This window comes from Carassius carassius, chromosome 1, assembly GCF_963082965.1.
Source record: "Carassius carassius chromosome 1, fCarCar2.1, whole genome shotgun sequence".
NCBI classification, from domain to species: domain Eukaryota; kingdom Metazoa; phylum Chordata; class Actinopteri; order Cypriniformes; family Cyprinidae; genus Carassius; species Carassius carassius.
In genome coordinates, this window is record NC_081755.1 from 19,978,092 (window position 1) to 19,999,498 (window position 21,407).

The 21,407-nt window shown below is 38.5% G+C and overlaps 1 protein-coding gene across 1 annotated transcript; it reads left to right on the forward strand.

Moving 5' to 3' along the window:
* Positions 1-7,552: 7,552 nt before the first annotated feature.
* Positions 7,553-20,200, forward strand: LOC132141191 (ras-related protein Rab-37-like). The gene is made up of 9 exons (XM_059550505.1): positions 7,553-8,076; positions 9,236-9,346; positions 14,918-14,959; positions 15,989-16,055; positions 16,842-16,894; positions 17,039-17,104; positions 18,621-18,677; positions 18,785-18,861; positions 19,161-20,200. The coding sequence occupies exons 1-9, from the start codon at positions 7,966-7,968 to the stop codon at positions 19,267-19,269; spliced, it is 693 nt and encodes a 230-aa protein (XP_059406488.1). The 5' UTR covers positions 7,553-7,965; the 3' UTR covers positions 19,270-20,200.
* Positions 20,201-21,407: the final 1,207 nt, after the last annotated feature.

A 21,407-nucleotide genomic window follows, 5' to 3' on the forward strand; every position in this document is an offset into this window, starting at 1 on the left:
CAGTTTTTTTTTCATGCACGCTTGTGAATCCTCTCTGTAACACAATGTAAAAAAGAGGTTCATTGATTATAAAGGAACTTTGTGAGATCGCGATGAACTGAAGTGACACCTTTTTAGATAAAGCAAGGGGTGATTGCGAACTTTCTTGGTTAAGTGTCATGGTTATGGACTTCTATTCTCCTGTTTTTTCTGAGTTTCCTTATTTAGTCATGTTGCTTTTTTGTTTAGCTAATTGATTACTCCCCACCTGTTTCTGTTCTCCCTGATTACGTTCCATGTATTTATAAGCCCTGTCTGTTTGGTTCTTCTTTGTTGGTTCTTAAAGTTATGTGTGTGGTTTGTCTCTGTTGATGTTATAATTAAATTCTACTTCTTTGGAATTCCACGTGGTACTCTCTCCTTAGACACGTATTGTTAAAGAAGAACCGACCGCTACAGAAGGTAATGGTTTGGGGACACGGTGAGGCATTTGCAGCAAGTTGGAGAGATATATAGAGGATTTCCTTGAGCTCGCTAACCGGGTGGGCGGTCACGACTCATTTCTGGGCGCTTGTTTTCTGCTGGGCTGGACGAGGATACAATCCACTGCGATCTTCCCGTTTGTGATTTTAGTTTTTTCCTTTGATTGAGCTGATTAAACTTGTCCTTTGATTTAAACAGTTCAGACTTCAAAGTGGACGAAATCAATGAGCAACCTAAATTTTCTCATCCAGTACCCTCAGGAAACAAGGGCCGTGTTTCTCCTGCTCACCCCGCACTGGGCACCTCCACATACCGCTCCAACAGTTCCTCCTGCCTGCCCAAACCCAACTACCTCAGTATTCCCCCGAGCTCAACTGTTTTCCTCCGCCTGTTAGTGCGGCAGCCAGCTGCAAGGTCAAGGCCGCCGCATGCAACAAAGCCAGTGTCACCTTCCACGAGCCCTGCTGCCACCGCAATGAAGACACGAGCGCCGGCGAGTCTTGTGGCAAGCCTGCAAGTGGTGGATATGGGAAGCCCCATATACATTAAACTGCCTGCTCCTGCCTGCTAAGTCTCCTTCACCTCCACTGGTCCCGTCCTGCCCTTCTTCGTCTACTGAGCATCCTGAGTTAAGCCCAGGATGGGCTCCCGATCCCTAGTTAAGCCCAGGATGGACTCCCGATCTCCTGTTAATCCCAGTATGGGCTCCTGTTCCTGAGGTAACCCCAATATGGGCTCCCGATCCCTGGTTAAGCCCAGGAGGGGCTTCGGTTCCCGAGTATAGCACAAGAATGGCTCCGGACCCCCAGTTCAGCCCAAAGAGGGCTCTGGTTTCACCATTCAGGCTAGGAAGGGCTTCTGATCCTCAGTTCAGCCCAGGAAGGGCTACAGGTTCCCTGTTAAGCCCAGGGAGGGCTCCTGACCCCCAGTTAAGTTCAGTGTCGGCTCGAGCCCCAGAGTTTGCTCCAGTGTCTGCTTCAGGCCCCGAGTTCAGCCCAACAAGTTCCCCCAAGTATTATTTTTTTGTTGTATGGATCCAGCCACCAAGGTGGGGGCTGTTCCTCCATGGCTCCCTGAGTTTCCAGATCCGCCATGGCCCCCCGAGCTCCCTGCTTCGCCCTGGAGGTCCTCCTTGACTCTACCCTGTTCCTGCCCTGCACCGACCTCCAGGGCGCCCCCCTCCCCTCCTCCCAGGTGTTACAGCTTGGGACAAGCCTTCCGGGAGGGGGGAGTAATGTCACGGTTATGGACTTTCTCCTGTTTTTTTAATTTCATTATTTGGTCATGTTCCTTTTTTTTTTGTTAGTCAATTGATTACACCCCACCGGTTTCTGTTCTCCCTGATTATGACTGTGTTTATAAGCCCTGTCTTTTTGGTTCTTTGTCGGTTCTTGAAGTTATGTACGTGGTTTGTCTCTGATGTTATAATTAAATTCTACTTCTTTGGAATTCCTCGTGGTACTCTCTCCTTAGACAAGTATTATTACACTAAAAAGATTATAATCTGTTCAGAATTTTGAATAAAAGTTGTTTTCCATGCTGCCTAGCGCCATATACCCTAGACAAGCAACAACATTTCAGGAGTGATATAACTCATAATCTCATAAATGCGGGATTCATATTCGAATGGGAGAAAAACATAATTTCTCAAATTAGATTTCCAATCTATTCCTATCTATTGTCAATCTGCTAATATTTGAGAAAATCACAGGCAGGTGAGTTTGATCAGGGTCGGAGCTAAACTCTGTAGCGCATTGGCCCTCCAAGACAAGATTTGAGGAACCCTGCTATAAATAGTTGACTATACATACACATAACCTAAAAGAGGCATTTAAGGTTAAGAAGGAAATAATGCAATATGATTTGTGGTGCATTTGCAAGAAAACATTTGTGTTATCTTATATAGTGCTTGTAACTTGGAGTGTTTATAAGAAAGTGCCTGGTGCATATAAAGAGAAAGAAAAATTTCTACAGGTGGTTTGTCCAGCTCACTCACCCGTGTGTAGCAAACTCAGAATTGCACAATGTTTTCAACACAGGAAGAGTCATCAAACGTCCTCTCAGGAGTGTACGAGACTGAACCGGAGGCATGTACTCGTTGCAGGGACCGGAAAAGTGCTGGATTTCATTAAAACACAGGGCAACATAGTGAGACGCAAGATTAAACCGAGCGGAGCACAATCACCCATCTGCCCTCCAGCTGATAAATGTCATAAACGAGCTGTGTGTGCTTTTGCAGCCTCTGGCCAGACGCTCGGCCGGATGTGATAACCATGGCAACCAGAGCAGGATGACACCCACGTCCTCTCGGTCCCTGCAGAGACGCGGCGTGCTGCCCTCTGCCACAGGCCATAAAGCTTTCAAATGGGCCAAGTGTGAGACTGAGATTGAAATAGGGGTTGCTTTCATATCAGTGATTGCTGGAGACTGTTCAATGCTAATGAGGAGCGGCACTTCTCAAGATGAGTGTGAAGACTCACACAATGCTTGTGTGGTCTGGTGGATGCTAGGTCGCTCAGAGGGTTTGCAGATGTAAAGCTGTTCAGAGTGTTTTTAATGTGTTTCTATGTGATTAGTGGGGTGTACTGAATAGATAAGGGTGTTTCTAGGTAGTTTGAAGGCAGTGCTGATTACATGTAATCTGGATTACATAAGAAAAATGACTTGTAATTATATTATATTACATTTTTAAATATCCATAATCAGATTGCAGTTACTTTTTTTAGTGGAATATACATTGAATTAAATATATTTTCTTTCCCTTTGCATTTTCATGTCAATACATTACAAAACTGTCCCATTTAAAGGATTAGGTCACCTACTCACCTCCATGTCATCCAAGATGTTCATGTCTTTCTTTCTTCAGTCGAAAAGAAATTAAGGTTTTTGAGATAAACATTCCCTACTCGCAGCTGAGGAATAAGGGTCATATCTAGTGAAGCGATCGGTCATTTGCAAAAAAATTAAATAAAAATGTGTATACATTTTAACCACAAATGCTCATTTTGCACTAACTCGACTTCACACATTGCTTAGTCACACTGGAAAGGTCACGCATGACATAGGTGGAAGTATAGACCCAGCGTTTACAAAGTGAACATGGAAAGACTAAAAAAAAATTAAAACAGCGGTGGTGGAAGTTTTTCCACCTTACCCTAATGTTTTTAACCGGAGCAAAAGATGAAGAAATAACAATGTTTGCCCTTTCAACATGATTACTTAATTCATAGACATGCAGTGCAGAACTAGTTCAAGATGAGCTTTTGTGGTTAAATATATATACATTTAAAAAAAATTTTTGTAAATGACCAATTGTTTCACTAGATAAGACCCTTATTCCTCGACTGGGATCAGAGCCATTTGAAGCTGCATTAAAACTAAAGTTTGGACCTTCAACCTTCAACCCGCTGATTACCATTGAAGCCCACTATATGGAGAAAAATCCTGGAATGTGTCAAAAATCATAATTTCATTTCCACTGAAGAAAGTTAGAAATTAAAATCTTGGATGACACGGGGGTGAGTAAATTATCAGGACATTTATTCTCTAGTGAACTAAACCTTTAAATCAATGGGATAAATGTGTTAGGTAAAAAGCAATCTAAAAGTAATCAAAAAGTAGTCATATTATGCTACATAGAAAAATGTAATGAAAGCATTAAGTTTCTAACTACAATTTTGGAATCAGTACTGGTCTACACATTGTAAGTAAGCTACCCAGCATTGAATGCTTGGATTGGTTGCTAAAGCATTTCTAGGTGCTCTAGGAGTGGGTGATTGCTGGGCTTTATATGTGGTTTATGGTTAGTTATTGCTATGCAATTGTAAAAGTGTTACATGCTGCTATGAATTTGCTAAGGTGTTGGCAAGAGTTTTTTTGTTTTGTTTTGGTTGTTAAAGGAAATGGTTGCTAAGTTGTTCTGGGTAGTTGTCAGGTAATGTCAGGATGGTTGCTTGACTATTTATATGTTGCTAGGGTGTCTCTAATGTAAGTGGTTGCAGTAGTGTTCTGTACAGTTTCTAATGTGTAAAGCCCTAAACACACTGCACGATTTTCGGCAGTCCCTGACAAAATCTGCTTTACAAGGTACATTTTAAAAAACGAGGGGGAATGTTTCGAAACATGGAAGCTGGTTTAAGCTGGTCTTGAGCTACTATCTCCTGTTAAGCACCAGCTCAGGACCAACTAAGTTTTTTTTCAACGTGGATAGTGATGCCTGTCTTTGCGAACAGCACCATTAACAAACACCTTGACTGATCTCTTGATGAGAAAGCTGTCCCCCCAAACAAATTCTTGTTGACGCCAGTAGCAGGTGTCGACATGAAAGTGACTAATCTGCCTTTACAACTCTAGCTAGGATCATCTCCGCCGTGCTAAAGCTCGGGCTCATTTATTCATCACAGTTCAGCTGTGTGACAGAAATCCCACTATGTATGTTTGAGAATGCAGCGAAGGGGAAGTTAAGACATTTAATCATTCCCTGGGTTTGTCACTTGTCTGAATGTTAGTTCATGCAATGCATGTACTTCACGCTGTATTTTTAGCACATTTGAGAATTTAGTTTTGCTGTATCCAATGTTCTATATTTTATACAGAATACATGTAACGTTATAGGGATTGTTTACCCAAAAAAAATCTGTTATTTACTCACCCTCAAGTTGTTACAAACCTGTTTGAATCTCTTATTTTTCTGGGAACTCTTTTCTACTAACACACTGATCCAGCTAAACCCAGCATCATGTTTGTTGGAGTTTGTTCTGGCAATGTGAAGCCTAGACAACATAATAGCAAACTAACAGGCATCTGTGTTCAAATGCAGCAGGGTGTTTTCTCTTCACTAACTTCACTTCTTGTCATCGTTTGTGCTCAGTGTCTTTTCAGCTGTTGTTTTGCAAGTGGATGTATGAAATCAGTTCTCCTCAAGTTCACGCAGGCATCCCAACAGAGGAACTGCAGGAGTAGAGAATACTGATGCACTAACATCTGAAAAGCACATAAGAGTCACAATACCTTTGTCTTCATTTGACCCTCCATCTGTTTGTGCATCTGTTCGTGTCTGTCTGTTGCAGACCATTCTAGTTGGAGACAGTGGAGTGGGGAAGACGTCTCTGTTAGTGCAGTTTGACCGGGGAAAATTCATCTCAGGATCCTTCTCGGCTACTGTAGGCATCGGCTTCACAGTGAGTTTCTCTGCAGAAGGTCACAGACCAGTTTTTTTCTCAGAAGACTAAGGTGACTTCACTTTTTAAGGAAATTTTTTAGATAAATAAGTGGACATCTTTCTGATGTTATTCTGAAATAGACTTTTTAACACCATATAAACATAAAGACAGACAAACATTAAAAGATAACTGTTGGGAAAATAAAAAAAGGAGCACGACAGGTTTGTTTTCCCTCAAATGAAATTGTAAATTAAGTATGCACGATTTTGCATTATATTATACTGTTACATTTGTATAAATGTACGTTTTTTTTATGCAGCTTGTAGGAATTCACAAGGAACAAATGCTGTAACATAGGCTAAATAAGCTAATGATTCCCCTATCTTCCTTTACATGCTAACCTTATATCTAAATATGTTACTAATATGAAACGCACATGTTTGTGTTGACTGACACATGAATGGGATCTGTCTGCTGTATTTGCTCTTCTTTCTACTGTGGTAACTCCCTGCAGAGAGCCGCTGGGCTTTCTCAACACAGAGCGTCTGATTACAATAATATGATAATCATCCTTTTACTGTAGGCTCTGATTATAATTACAGAGGGATCTGTCTGGCCTCCACTGTATAATCACTGTTTGTTGTTGTTTTTTCCTTCCTATTTTGTAATTAGTCTCAGTGTTTTTGTGTGTGAAACGGGGTGTTTAATATGTGTGCAGATTATGAGCTGAGTACATTGTGGAAATATATATATACATATATTTTTTTCTTCTGTGCACAAATACCTATTTACGTAGACTGTGCTAAGACTGAGTTTAAAGAAGACATGCAGAGTAATATTCCTGCAGATAATAACGAGAGAGGGAGAGAGAGAGAGAGAGAGACACACACACACACACACACACAGTAAATGGGTGACAGTGGATGTCATTACACTCATTGTTCAGTAGAGGGCGGACTAAACACACACTTTTAAATAAGAAATTAAAGCTCGATTAATTTGTAACACTTGTTAAAGTTGTAACGTACACCGTTGGAAATATTACATTTTAAATTTCCCTAATGGGTTTAAGGACAAATACGGACAAATGCAGGAATATTCACCGAACATGAATAAAAAAGCAAGAGGTGTTTATGAGGCGTTCATATTTCAGTAAGTTATAATAGGCAGCCTACATAAAAATAAGTGCCCTTTACGCATTTGACATTACAATGAGCCGCATTTTGTCAAACCTCATCTGCACTGACCGCGAGTGCTGCGACAAACCACAATATAACCCAAACTCTCTCACAGAAATAAAATGATCTGATAGAAAGAGACTGAAGCTAAATTACGAAAAGGGCGGGGCATGATAGCCCAGGTAAGATGTATAAAACAACAATTCTTATATTTATCGCGAGAGTTCGCCTTTTTAATTTACATATATTATTAGTTTCTTAGTATCATTATTCGGTCATAAATAATTCATGCCCAGACCTTATCAATGTCCGCTTCTGAGGCGCCACAAATGTGGACAGTGTTGTCACGTGGTACGTGTTACTTTCCACCGCGGTGTTTAAGATGGATCAATCGCAGTCGTTTGCGTTGTCGTTTCTCTCCATGTAATTATTATAGATTGCTGGGTCGGATTTTTGTATTTGTATTTCAGCTGCCAGCGCTTGAAATGAATACATTGGGACCATTAAAGGTTCTGGTCTTCAAATGCCTCTATTAAATCAAAACATATTCTCAGATTTGAATGAAGTTTAACGGAGGATTGCGCTTTCTGAGCCCCGAAGCGCCCCCTGTAGACAAAAAAAAACGGTTTTATTGCACATAGAAAACATATTGGGCAGCATTTGCCGCTCAACAGACGCGACGCGACAAAACCACAACGCTCCTACTATTATAATGAACGATGCGGCGCGAGGTCGCAGATTATAATGGGCTTCTCGCGTCTGGTTTAGTCGCGTCGCGTCGCTTGCTGGGTGTCACTGGTCGCTCTCCTCCTCTCTCTCAATCAGTGTGATCTGGCACCTGTGTGTGTGTTTGTGTAGGTGTGTGTGTGTAACCCACGGAAGCCTGTTGCTCATGAGCGATCTTCTTGTGAGATTATGCGCGCAACTGTACGATAACGATCGTGGTCTGCGGCTTTGCGTGTTAAGATGATGAAGAGGACGTTTTTTGGATAGATGCATTTTTTTTCTGTGTGTATTTCTTCATATATCCGCATCCTCAGCCAGCATCTGCTGAAGTTTGGGCGCGTTTAAGATGCACTATGTGATGCATTTGTGATCTAGTCACCGGTGCATCTTGAGAAGAACATCAACGAAAGCAAAGATCCTTGTTATTTGTTTCCGCGATGTCAAACAGAAAAGCAACACTGATGGAGAATGGGGTTAAAAACGGAACGTCGAGAAACGTGCTGGAGCGATGCGCCTCGGTCAATGAGTATTTCGATATTGCCTTCAAGGTGTGAGTTATATTTTATTGTTAAGTTTATTGCTGGTGTCATGATTTGTGTGGAGACTGAAAAATGTTCCCAGCATTAGTTGGCACCTGTGGCGCGCGCGTGCGTGCGGCTTCTACTCGGAAATCACTTTTCAAAAACGCAAAGGCATGTTCACAGCCATGCAACTGTCTGGATTCTCTTTAAATGGCTGCGGACGTGTCGTTTTCATTCAAATTTCATAGTAGTTCACTGTCTAATAGTAGAATATAACAGTGAATCTTCAGCACTGGTTTTGCGTTTGGACCAAAGTGGTGACTTAAACGCAGTAGATAAAAAAACTGATTTTACAAAAGTAAAGAAAATAGTCATTCAAAGTATAATCAATTTAGTAAAATTATTAATATAACATAGTATGGTTCTCCCGTTGGAAAATGAAACTTATTTTTATTTGATGCATTACCTTTAATATTTAGGTAATGCAGTAGTAGTTTGACTTTTCCCTCACTGATGGATAAATATTGATTCAGGGAGGGAGTCATCTCAACATCTGAAAAGACACAATGATACAAGTCTCAGGGATTCCAGAATGATCCCTTGAGGATTTATTTTCGTCCAATAAGAGGAGCTGTTTTTGCCTCTGTCTTACTGTATTTCAAGTGAAGAAAATGCCTAGCTTTAAAGTGATAAACAATATGCAATATTGGGATTGAGCAACAGTAGTTTCTGCAAAGAACATTATGAAATGCCGGTAAGACACAACTGGGCAAACACATGTCACAATTTGAGTTTCCTTTCCATTGCAAAGCATTTTCTTCGGTTAAAAACAACTGCATTTTGGTGTTAAAGTCAACATGGAAGCAAAAATAAAAACCCTGATTACACTTTAAATGCATGTTCCTGGTTTATTGTGCATGATTTGTGGCTGTATGATACTCTCAATCATTTCTCTTAACCACCTGTCACACTTTCCACACTGCGGTCATTTTTGACAGATAAAACTGATTCTAACCTGACAGTTTTGTCTTGTTCCACTTAGTGTCAAATTTATGGAAGTAAAGTGGCTTGTGAATGTCATTCCGTGTTGACTTTAACATAAAGTTGGTGAAAAGTTAGAGCTCATTAAACAGAACCAGGATGTGGTTGTAGGCCTAACAGCTGTCTCTGACCCTGATGCCTTTAGGTGATGCTGCTGGGAGACTCTGCAGTGGGGAAGACCTGCGTCCTGGTGCGCTTTAAAGATGGTGCCTTTCTGGGAGGCAACTTCATTGCCACAGTGGGGATAGACTTTAGGGTGAGCCAGCAGTGGATGGAGCTGGTTTGCTTCTCTTTATACAACATGTTTATATCTGCTGATGGAGGTCATGATAAATCTATTCTTAAATAAGCTTCTGATGTATTGTAAGTTTCAGAGCTAAAAGTTTTGTTGCCTACTGCTATGAATGCGCTTTAGGTGAATTTGAATTGGATCGCAATGTTTTTGTTATGATCAATGTGGTTTGATTTTGCAAAAATAATTGGAACGTTAGTTGTGAATGTCCTCTAAATGTACCGAAATCAGAAGTAATGTCTAAAAACTTATTAGAAATGCATCCTTATTAAATGTTTAAAAAAGTTCCATGAACTCTATATAAATAATGCATTCTAGAACTTTTAAACCACATTCAAATGAACATTCTGTTTACGTGTTAACCAGTGTTCTAAGAACGTTTGTTTGCTGGGTTCTCGTTGAATTAGGATGGATATACGGCTTTATACAGTGGTTATAATCAACATTACAGTTATCGTCTTTAACGAACAACAGAAGTATGCTCGAGATGTCAAAAAAAGTGCTGCTTAAAAAAAGGTCCACGATTGTTTCAGTCTCATCTTAACAGTTTGAGTTGCGCATTTTAGAGCAGATTGTTTTCTGAATCACACAAATGTCACAATATAATGCCGCTTTGCCAAGAGGCTGTTGTTGGATGAGACATCACAAACGATATTAAACCCGAAAGCGAACCCGCAGCTCACAGCAAAGTGCTGTTGCTCATTTCACATGTGAAGAGGGTGTTTATTCCACAGATGTAAAGAGAGAATTTACCCAAAATTGAAAAATCTGTCATCATTTACTTGCCCTCGTGTCGTTCCAAGCATGTCTTAATTTCTACGGTGGAACATAAGAAAACAGATTTGTTCTTTTGCTTTTTTTTGTCCATTTAGTGCAACTCACTGGGCACAAAAAACAGCATTTTTTTGTTACCAGCATCCTTTAAAATATTTTTTCTTTAATTCTGACAGAAAGAGGGATTAGATTATTCATCAGAATCTAATATTATAAGTGGACCTTGGAGGCAAAAAACATGATGCCTAGAAAAATATGATATGACCCTTTAACACTTACATCCAGCATCTAATCAATAAGCCGTTCTGGCACTCCATCATAGAGAAGTTGTGTGTGTGTGTTTGCTTTCACTCTCCATTGGTATTTAACTGTGCAAATCTCTGTGGTCTTCTGAAGTGGTCTGAGCAGCCTCTCAGACAAATCTGTGAAGCCATTGTGCCACTCAAGATGACTTGGAGTGTTTGGATATAACAGGTCAATCTGATGCTTGTTCACGTTTCAGTCTGGCTAAATGATTAACCTGTCGCCCCATGACTCTTTGGGTCTTGAGCTGCACCTTCCAAGCACTTAGTTAGGGTGAAAAAGAGAGAAATTTTGGTTAAAACTGACCTGGGGTGTATTTAAAGGAGGGGTGGTTAGGTGTTTTTTGTTTTTTTTCTAGGCTTGATTGTTTTTATGGGGTGCAGTCTAACATTTTTCACATAATTTTCCTTTATTCCACACTGCTCTGCCCCTTCTCTGAGAAACGTGCTGATCATTTCCTTATTTTATGAAGCCCCTCCCTCAGAAATAGGTGATGGTCTCTGATTGGTTAGCTAGCCCAGTATGTTGTGATTGGCCAAACCACATGCGTGTCTTAACTTCCTGTCCCTCACTTCAGTGGGATGTGCTCCAGTTGTAAACAATGGCGTTGTTGATATCGATTTACAGTTTGAGCTCGATTGAGACGCAGAGGATATTATTGAAGAAGATCGTGCAGAACCTGTGCAAGCACGGCTGTTTATTGTTTGTTGTTGTCTCATACTTGTAGATATGCTGTTTTATGTAAATGCTACTGCTTATGTAAGCTTTTAATATACGGTTTTATCCTGATTATAGCTTTAATACAGTACGGCAGCTGCACGCACACCCATGTTTAATGCTTCTCATATCTATCTGAAAATAAGTGTATAATTGTAACAGTTCAATGCAGAATGACAGAGAGAGATGCAGGACGATGCAAGAAACAGTATTAAGAACCTCTGCTTTAGAACATTTAGATTAGATTAGATTTTGAATATTGCGAATCCATTAGAATCGTTAGAAAACAGAATTGCGATACATATATGATTTAGATTTTTACGTGGACCTCTAGTTTTCTCTTCCTCTTCTCTAAAGCAGCACAGCATGACCTCGCCCACTTTGCTGTCTTTTCCCAAATACGGGGTTTATCAGGGTTTGTGATGTCACGAACCCAGGAAGTAACTTGTTGTAGTCCCTACCAGCTGTTTTTGTAGGCATTAAACGGGCAGAATTTTAAAAGATCTTTCAGCTTTGTAACTTTGGAGATATTGTTTATGCTCGAACAGCAACATTACACTAACTAACATTAAAAAAGTGAAATCACAATTAACCTCCCCTTAAAGTCAGCCTGAGATGAAAACTCACGTGTACTGTTTTCCAAATGCATGTTATTTGTCTTATTGTGAATGATTCATCCATGCATATATCTTTTTTTGACCTTGCAATCTGACATATGTTGGACCTTGATTAATTTAGTCCACTTAAACCCCGCCCATCCACAATTGACTGCAAGCCAGAATTCGATTTTTATTGCAACAGCCACATCTCTGTATATCATAAATTGCTAAAGGTACAATTACTACCGACATTTTCATTGTAGAGAGCATTTGATTGGACAAAAATTGGCATATGCCACTAAATGCAAGATGCGTCATCAGTATTTAGGGTTTATTTTTTCAAACTGAGAATTTAAAATGTCAGAGTCAAGTTTTCATTTTTGGTTAATACACCAACATGCTAATGTAAGAGGCCGTGGTCAGTTGGTAGAGGAAAATAAAGTTTGTCATGCTCCACTAATAGATTTTTGCCCTCAAGCCAAGACAGTCAATTTGGTTTCACAGTATGTGTTTTTGCAAGGAAGTGAACGTTAGCATAAAAGACCTTGAAACGGTCAAGGCTTGACATGTGATGCGGACTGGTTTTGAACGTCAGATTCGAGTCGAAAATGCTAGAAAGTGCCATGCTTTCAGTTTTAAACCCTCATTCTTTGAAAGCCTGCCAACAACGTCTAAATTGAAAAGAAGCATCTTATCTGCTGTGGCTCAGGGAAACAGTGAAGCGTTTCTGTGCTGGTATTTTTTTTGAATGGCACAGCGGCAGCACTATAGCCTGTGTCTATTTTGGGCTCTTTCTTGTAGCACTTGCTCAGCATGAGGATGTGTGGGAGCCAAAGCAGAGCAAGTACGATGCCAGAGAAATGGGAAGCCATTACAACAAATTGATTGCTATGCTTGATTTATGCTGGATAGGCAGAGGCCCTGAAAGATCTATGTTTTTCATAAATCCATATCCTTTCCGTTGTCAAAAGAGCCTTGTACCTGAAACAAGGTCGGGTATCCATTTCTCAAATAATAGGTTGAGACTTGGAAAGATCAAGCTGATTCCTATTCAACTGATAGATGAATATCCTATAGTCATATATCATCACCACTGCAGGAGTGGAAATTGTAAGGAATGTAACGATTCTGGCTTTGATCCCAGTCTTTTAACATTTCCATTATTGATTCTTTTAGGACTTTCAAGGAAGTACCATCAATATTTGTTCATGACTGACAATAATTTAAAGGGATAGTTCACCCCCCAAAAAAGATTGTCATCTTACTTCGTCGTTCCAAACGTTGAAGTGAATAGTGACCATAGTGTCCATCACGCTTCAAAAACCCACCATGAAAGAAGCGCAAATATTCATATGACTCACTATGTTCTTTGCTGTAAAACTGTGGTTGTGTGGTAAAGTCAATTTTAATTATAACAAATGTTTTCGCTCAGTAAACTTGCACTGAAGTGATTGACCGCTTTAGTGATTATAAAAGAAGCACTTTTTGCTCATTATGTACATATAGTTTTTATTTTTAATGTCCCTTTTATGTTTATTATGTAAAAAGCAAAGTGGTCAGTATGTCTTTGTTTTTAACTAGTTCTGATTTTGCCATAAACAATTCAAATGTCCACTTTAACAGATTTCCACATCATACATCTAGCAATGTCTTCACATTGATTTTTTTTTAAATGTGCGTTTATATAACATTGTACTTTGTTTTCCTGTCTGACGATTAAATTACATAATGAGTAATGGCAAATTTACATCTTTCTTTCTTCTGACCAACGTAACCCATTTCTCTATTTTTGTTTCTCTTTTGTAGTCACAGAAAGTCTTTCATTGATTTTTTTCCTTGCTATTGGAACAAATAGGACTGCCAAAAAATGATATTTGTTGTAGTTTCCATTTAGCATGATAGACATTCACTTAACTATGATGACTTCTGCTTAGGAAAGACTTAGAAATGTGAAAATGGTCCATTAGCTATTCCATCCAGATGAAGAAAAGAAAACCTTTTTGATTGTTCATTTATTTATTTTCGAGAGCAATTACAAAAACATCAATACTTGAGTATGGTTAAAATTTGGTATTATAAAACTGAACCCATTTTCAATTCCCAGTCCTAATCATCACTCCAAGTTTTGTAAGTGGATTTCATGTTATCTTTTTCTGCAGCTTTTGTTGGCTTGCCCTTATAGAAACAATGAGACAGCCGAGCTCTGCTGAAGACACTTCTGTCAAGAAAAAGATTTTTGTGTTTTCATTCAAGTCCGCTATGCAATGGGGATTGAAGGAACAATGGAGACATACTGTACCTGCGTTCTTATTGAACCGGTTAATGTTCTCCTCGAATTGCTTTGTGCTCTGCTACAATTTAATTTATGCAGAACTTCCTGGAAGTAGTACGCAGCCAAAGTGTGTCTTTGTGATTACGATTACTCTATAGTCCACCACATGAGCAGTTTTGTCGTCATTTACTCTCCTGTTGCTGAAAATGTGACATGATGAAAAGGTGAATGACGCCGCTTCTGTGTAAATGGGGGCACCTACAAATCAAACTACTTTGTGTTTTCTCTGCATGTTAAGCTGAGAAAAGAGCAAGTGGCGAAAAAATGACATGCTTCTACTTTAAACGCCTACGTTTTTGATGCGTCAGCATTACCTAAAGTCTCTGTGTAGAGATTCAGGATAGAAAGATTGTTCGGGTGCCTGTATGTGAATGTCTGCGGTTGATAATTACTCATCTCTAAAATTCTCACTTCCATTTGTGTGACTGACGTCTCTGACTGCATTGCCATTTGGGGCATGAAAACATCTGATAAGTCTGGTCCTCTCAGTGTAGAAGGTGTAATTTTTAAAACATTTAGTTTACAAAGGAAGTAACGGCTGACATGAACGGGAAATTAAGCAGCTGGTCTGTTATTTCATCTGAACTGTATAATTAAGTCTATGTGTAGAGCCTTGCAACACAAAAGCAGAAATGTTCACTTTAGTAGTAGCTATATTGTTTTCCTATTTGGTCGTTCATGATTTCCTTAAATAGCAAACTGTATACTGTTCATTATTTTGTTTTTCACTTGTGAAAAAGGAAGTGTAATGTGGTTTCCTAAGTACTTTTGGTGTTTTAATGGGTTTCTTTTTCTTCCTGTTGCCTGCAGAATAAGGTGGTGACTGTGGATAACATGAAAGTCAAACTCCAGGTAAGCAAACAAGACAAGCGTCATTATTAATTACATTGTTTTAAGTACAGTGTTGAACTCCTGTCTTGTTCTATAATGCCTCAAATCGTGCAACTTGACCATATGTCTGCTGTTATGATCAGATGATAAAATGGATTACAAAAATCCCAAATGTTTAGAGGGAAGAAAGGAGTCAGTATGCATTCCAAATAACACGAGATATGTAATCAGATTACTTTTTTCAAGTAACTAGTAAAGAAACACAAGAAAATGAGTTACTTTTTCCGATAAGTAACACAAGTTACTTTATTTTCCAATTTATTCACTGATGTCTCCCCTGTCTCCATGTTGAGAGAAACTGGGCGCATTGACACTTTCTTTAGCCTGATGTTTATTTATTTCTTTTGTTGTAAATGGGACTTTACAGTACCCAAAGATTTGACTTTTTTCACTCAAATGTTATTAAAAATGAATGAGCAAGCCCGACTCAGGTGACCAAAAAAAATGCACAAGTAATGTAATGATTACTTTCCATAAAAAGTAACTAAGTAACGCAATTAATTACTTTTTTTTATGAAGTAACGCAATATTGTAATCCATTACTTTTAAAAGTAACTTTTCCCAACACTGGAGGAAGCCGAGCTGTATCTACAGACCAGAATGTCATAAAGACTGTGGCGTGAACTCTTGACTTGGAAATCACTGATAACACCCTAGCAACCACCTAGGAATGCCCTAGCAACCAGCCAGACTGCAGGTGGTGGTGTGTTGTGCACAGGCAAGCGCCGCTCACATTTTCTTCACAAAATTCAATTTGGTCGGCCTCCTGCCTGTTCAGAGATCAGGTTTATTACATCAGGACGAAATCACAAAACAAATTATTCTTAATGGTTACAGCTTTGTCTCTCTCTATAATGGATTTGGAAAAATTTGAGATGTGGTTCATGTTGATACTTCGGGTCAATTCAGGTTAACTGGGACACAAAGCCCCCCCCCCCCATTCAAGTTTCCTAAATGTACCCCTTCATGACATCTATGGTTCACCTGCAGATTTGGGACACGGCCGGTCAGGAGAGGTTTCGCAGTGTTACTCACGCATACTACAGAGACGCTCAGGGTAAATATGCCACCTTCATTTCACTTCAGTAAGTCACATAGGGCCTTGCATCACCGTGATTTTTCCAACACAACACATTTTATACAAAACAGTGACATAGACACACAACATTTAAATTACAAAACATTGCATTCAGGAATAGAATTCCTGTTGAGGTAACAGAAGTGACCAGTGTTGCCTTTGTAGAGATATCTAGTTCGTTCCAGGTGTAGAGTAGATATCAGTTCATCAAACCATAGTTTGACAGCAGGAGGGTTGATTCAAATGTTTTCAACCAGTGTTGAATATATATAACTGTACATTTTCCACTTTACAGGGTGTTTCGACTCTCCCATTGTCAATAGTCTTTTTTTAATGTTGTATGACAACATTTTATAACATTGCACTTTCATTGTGGCATTGTTGTTGAAACAATGCCACAATGAAAGTGCAATGTTCTAAAAACTAAAGGCGGTTAATGAAGTAGTAGACTGGACAGGCAGTGTAAAGTTGGCTCAAGCACATCGTGTTTTCTAATATATGTGTGTGTGTGTGTGTGTGGGTCCCCATCTGGATTTTAATAGGCAAATATGAATAGATACCATATCATAGTGTAAAAACGATATCTCAGCAGAGCATTGCATTCAGTTTGAGTCTCTGTCGGAGATTCACTTTAAACACTGCGGTCAAATGTTCAGTCACCACTTCTGAAGAACACTGCAGACTTTTGAGTCAGTGTTTAATTACTATAAAGTTCAGCTCTGAATCATACGCAGTCATCTGAACATGCTGTCCTTTCCGTTCCAGCTCTGCTGCTGCTGTATGACATCACGAGAAAGTCCTCCTTCGACAACATCAGAGTAAGACAAACAAACCCTTCAAGACGTTTTTAGATATGTATTTATTGGAAGTCATTTCCTTGATGCTGTTAAGCGTGGGTTGTGAAATGACAGTTTGTTTTAATTATTAATTTATTTCTGTTTTGCATGTCCATCACTGCACAGGCCTGGCTAACTGAAATTCATGAGTATGCACAGAAGGATGTGGTCATCATGCTGCTCGGCAACAAGGTAAGTGGGACTTCCTGAAAGGAGTGAACAGAAATAAGCAGACTCTCTTTAAAGGTGCAAATAATGTTTTAATGGACATGCAAACACACACACACAGAGAGAGAGAGAGCTGCAAATCAGTTATGCCTTTATGCTTCTCTACCTTTTGTGTTTCAGTGTGCCATTTCAGGCAGCAATTTGTTTTAGACACAAGCATTTTCACCACCTTTAGTCGTGTTTAACTCTGTCTTGATGAGTGATTATGGTGTGTTCTGGTGGAACTGCTCTAACTGGTTTTAGCACCCCCTAATAGAGCCAGAAATCCTCCTTGTTACACATTACATGTACTTAATATTATAATAACAATTAATTATGCATAATTACATGCAATTAACCCTAAGCCAAACCATAATCCTAATCATATATTAAGTACATGTAGTTAATTAATATTACTCGGTACTTAAATGTATAATTATACTGTAACAAGGACACCTTAAAATAAAGTGTAATGAAAAAAAATATATATTATCTACATCAGGGTTTGACATAATGCAGTGCAATACAATGATGATGGAGAGATTAATAAATAAACTTTCTTCAAAAGCCTGATGGATCATGTTTGATTCGGTCTAAAATGAATGTATGGAAAATTAAACAAACCTAAGTAGCTCTAGTGCAGTAAATATTACCAACAATATTAAAGTTGTTCTTGCGTATGTTCTAGAAAAGATTTCACAGCACATGCATCACAACCTGAAGCAGGATGTATTGTATGTACAATAGTACTAAAAGGCCTTTTACTTGCTAAAAAAAAAAGTCTACACTATCAATCAGATGACAGAAGACATGTACGGTAATTGTGTACAACAGGTTTTTCAGGAGAGTTTTCAACGTGTTGTTAATTTCGAGCACTTTGGGATTTGCATGTCAAATAGGATGCAGAAGGCTTTATTGGAAAGAGCATTTGTGTCAAAATGCAGTTCCCACATAATATTTCTGCTCTTCCCCTGGTGTTTTAAAGTAATGCTTTTACAGTGAAAGTAAACTAGGCCAGCATGCCAAGTTATAAGGATCTCATTTATTTACAGTGTAAGCTGTCAGAATTGCATTTTTCTTGCTGCACTGAATTGCATACTTCTGCTCAGTTTGGGCGATGAAATTTTTATTTTTTTTCCTCCTTCAGCATGAGCACCATATTCTCCTATATCATCCTATACAAGTCGTGAAATGTATCAAACATGATATAAAACATGAAAAACATCTGCAAACCTTTTCATTTTTTTTTTTTTTTGGTCTAAATGTTTAATAAATTGTTCAGTTTAAAAAAAAAAAAGAAAAGAAACCAAGTCATATATCAGGCTTAACCCCGAATGTTTGATAAAATCTCAGCAGCTGATAAAGATCCACAGGACCTCTATTCTCACTTTTGTTGGTTAATTAAATAGACCAGGACATGTACTGTATTTGAGGGGTAGTTTCACTTTAGTCTTCCAAAAACACAAATACATTGCTGTTTCATATTAATGTGTCATTACAGTCAGACATGGCCGCTGAGAGGGTGATCACGCATGAAGAAGGACAGAAGCTGGCTAAGGTAAGAGTGTAAATTAATTGAACATGTCCATGTTTACCTGCTATTACAAACGATCAGTAAACATCACAGTTTATTTATCTGCAATACTCTGCTTTTCTTTACTGAAGGAATATGGAGTCCCTTTTATGGAGACCAGTGCCAAGACCGGTGTCAATGTGGAACTCGCCTTCCAAGCCTTGGCAAGGTTTGAGGATTTTAGCTTTTATGGTTAAAGTGCGTTGCTGCATTTCATTTATGGTAAACTAAAATGTACTGCAATTTCTAATGAAATGCGCATGTCATTTATTTAAATATATTTGTAATTGCACAATTGTAGCACAAATTGTATTAACTTTAAATCTAATATTGAATCATGCACTATACATTGCATTAAAAGGTTCGCTTCAAGGTTGTTGTTTTTTTAAGGCTTGCCTTGAACTTCTATTTCTGTTTCTTAATTACACTGAAACTGATGCATATGTTTTCTGTTTTGTTTCCACACAGAGCACTCAAGCACAGAAACATCCAGAAGCCCCACGAGCCCAAGTTCAAGATCCACGATTACATCGAGTCACAGAAGCAGAAGTCCAGCTGCTGCAGCGCCATCATGTGACCAGCTCCAGACGTCAGATATCCATAAACAAAGAAATGTGCTTTGTCGTGATCCCCCGATCCCCTGTTTGCTTTATAGTCAGGAATATACAGCCAAATACTGCTGAGGTGCATCAGAGTAGTACGTTTCTGCTTTATAAACTGTATTAATCCAGGTGTGTACAGTACCCAGGTGTGTCTGATTATTACAGGTATGTTTGTTTGTGTAACGTGGTTTCAGGGTTTCTTCTCTAATGGTTACAGCATCTATCTACACAAAGTATAAAATATATTAGTATTGAATTACATTATATGCCACACAAATGTGTTTGGGCGGTGAGCTTGTGTCTGTAGTGTTTTGGTAAGTATTATGTTTACAATCAGTATATATTGACTAAAAACAATCATAACAAACCTTGACCGAGTCAGGCCTGATTATGAGGTAATATGGGTGTTTTTTTTTTTTTTGCTTTTGCGTACAAGCATGTCACACTTTCATACCTGTCACACTCACTGTATGGCTTAGAGATTGATGTGAAATGTAAATCTGGATTGTATCGTGCAATGTTTTGATTAGTCTTTACATGTTTCACAGTGTTCACAAAGTGCCATGTGAAAGAAAGCCCATTGGTTTTTTCAGTGCTTCGGGTGTTTTCCATAGTTTCATTTATTTAATATTTAAAGCCACACGGGGGCGGTATTATACTCCGAGAATTACTAATAAATAATAATGACGCTAATGACTTAATTGCCTTACCTTTGCAATTTCCTGTCCTGTACTTTTGAATAATAAAGTGATTCGTGAACATCAGGTTAACTTATTGGTCTCGGTTTGGGACAAGAGAAGAGGAACGTATTTTATTTGAATGAATAAATGCTTGTGTTGTACTGTTCCTTGTAAGTTGTTTTGCATTAAATCATCTGCCAAATAAATAAATGTTAAAGTTATTTGATCTTTGCGAGACAGTCGTCTGGAGGCTTGTGTTTGATTTGTGACATCATGAGTCATGTGACCTCACACTACACCTGTTTGCTACATATCTGGCTCATAGCAGGAAAAGAATGACCCATATGTGTCGAGTTGTGGATTTCTTCTTGACTTGATGAGCCAGAAACGGATCTCCATACTTCTCGGCAGTAAAAGAAGCTGCTCTTTTCTTGCATGCACTGCCAATCTTACGTGCAATTGAAGAGGATCGTTTGGAGGAACCTGCAGATTGGACACTTTTGAGTGGAGTGTGGTGTTCAGATTATTCTGCTTAAAATGAAATTAACAAATTAGCTATTAAACAATACCCTAACAAGCAAATCTTATAATGGTCAGGTCATATTTCACCCCAAAATAAATAGAAATGAGAAGCTAAATTCTCATTCTGATATTTACTATGATTTTTAATGTAAGTCAGCATTAACTGAAAGCAGCACAACCAACACTTTAAGTCACTTGAATGTATTATTTTTTGTACATTACAGTAATGAGAATGACATTGTAATGTGCATTATGGTAATGAGAATGGGGGAGGAAATGTGCTTAATTGCCATTAAAATGTCACAAATGCATGTAATCTTAATTATCCTAAAATGAGTGTAATATATGCCTCATTTTAAGATAATTAAAATTATGTATATATACAATGTGTGTGGGTTTATATAGATAAAATAAACAGCACACACATACATGTAAACAAAAACTTTTATTTTGGATGTGATTAATCACAATTAATCATTTGACAGCACTAATATATATAAATACACACACACACATATTGTTTAATTGCCCTTTGCAATAAAGATCTGTAAAGCTTCCTTTGATTTTACAACATTATTTTTAAACGTATGCATTCAGAAAAGGGGGCATTTCTTTTTTACTTTTTTTTTTCTCTTCACATTATTACAGTGTAACAGTTCAAACCATTACATGGGTAAATTGTCACAATGGGAACCTGCTGTTTGTTGACAGTAATTTGAGAAGAAATCCTCTGGTTTAAATATGGCAAAAAGTAACAACATTGAAACACTGTTGAGCAAAATGCATGCTAAAACAAATTCATTAAACATTAAATGTTTCAGCATGAAGAAATGAAAAAATTCTCATGCACCACAAAACTGCTGCTACTAGAGAAAACACAGTTTGCTTCAGATCCTGAGATACAACCCATG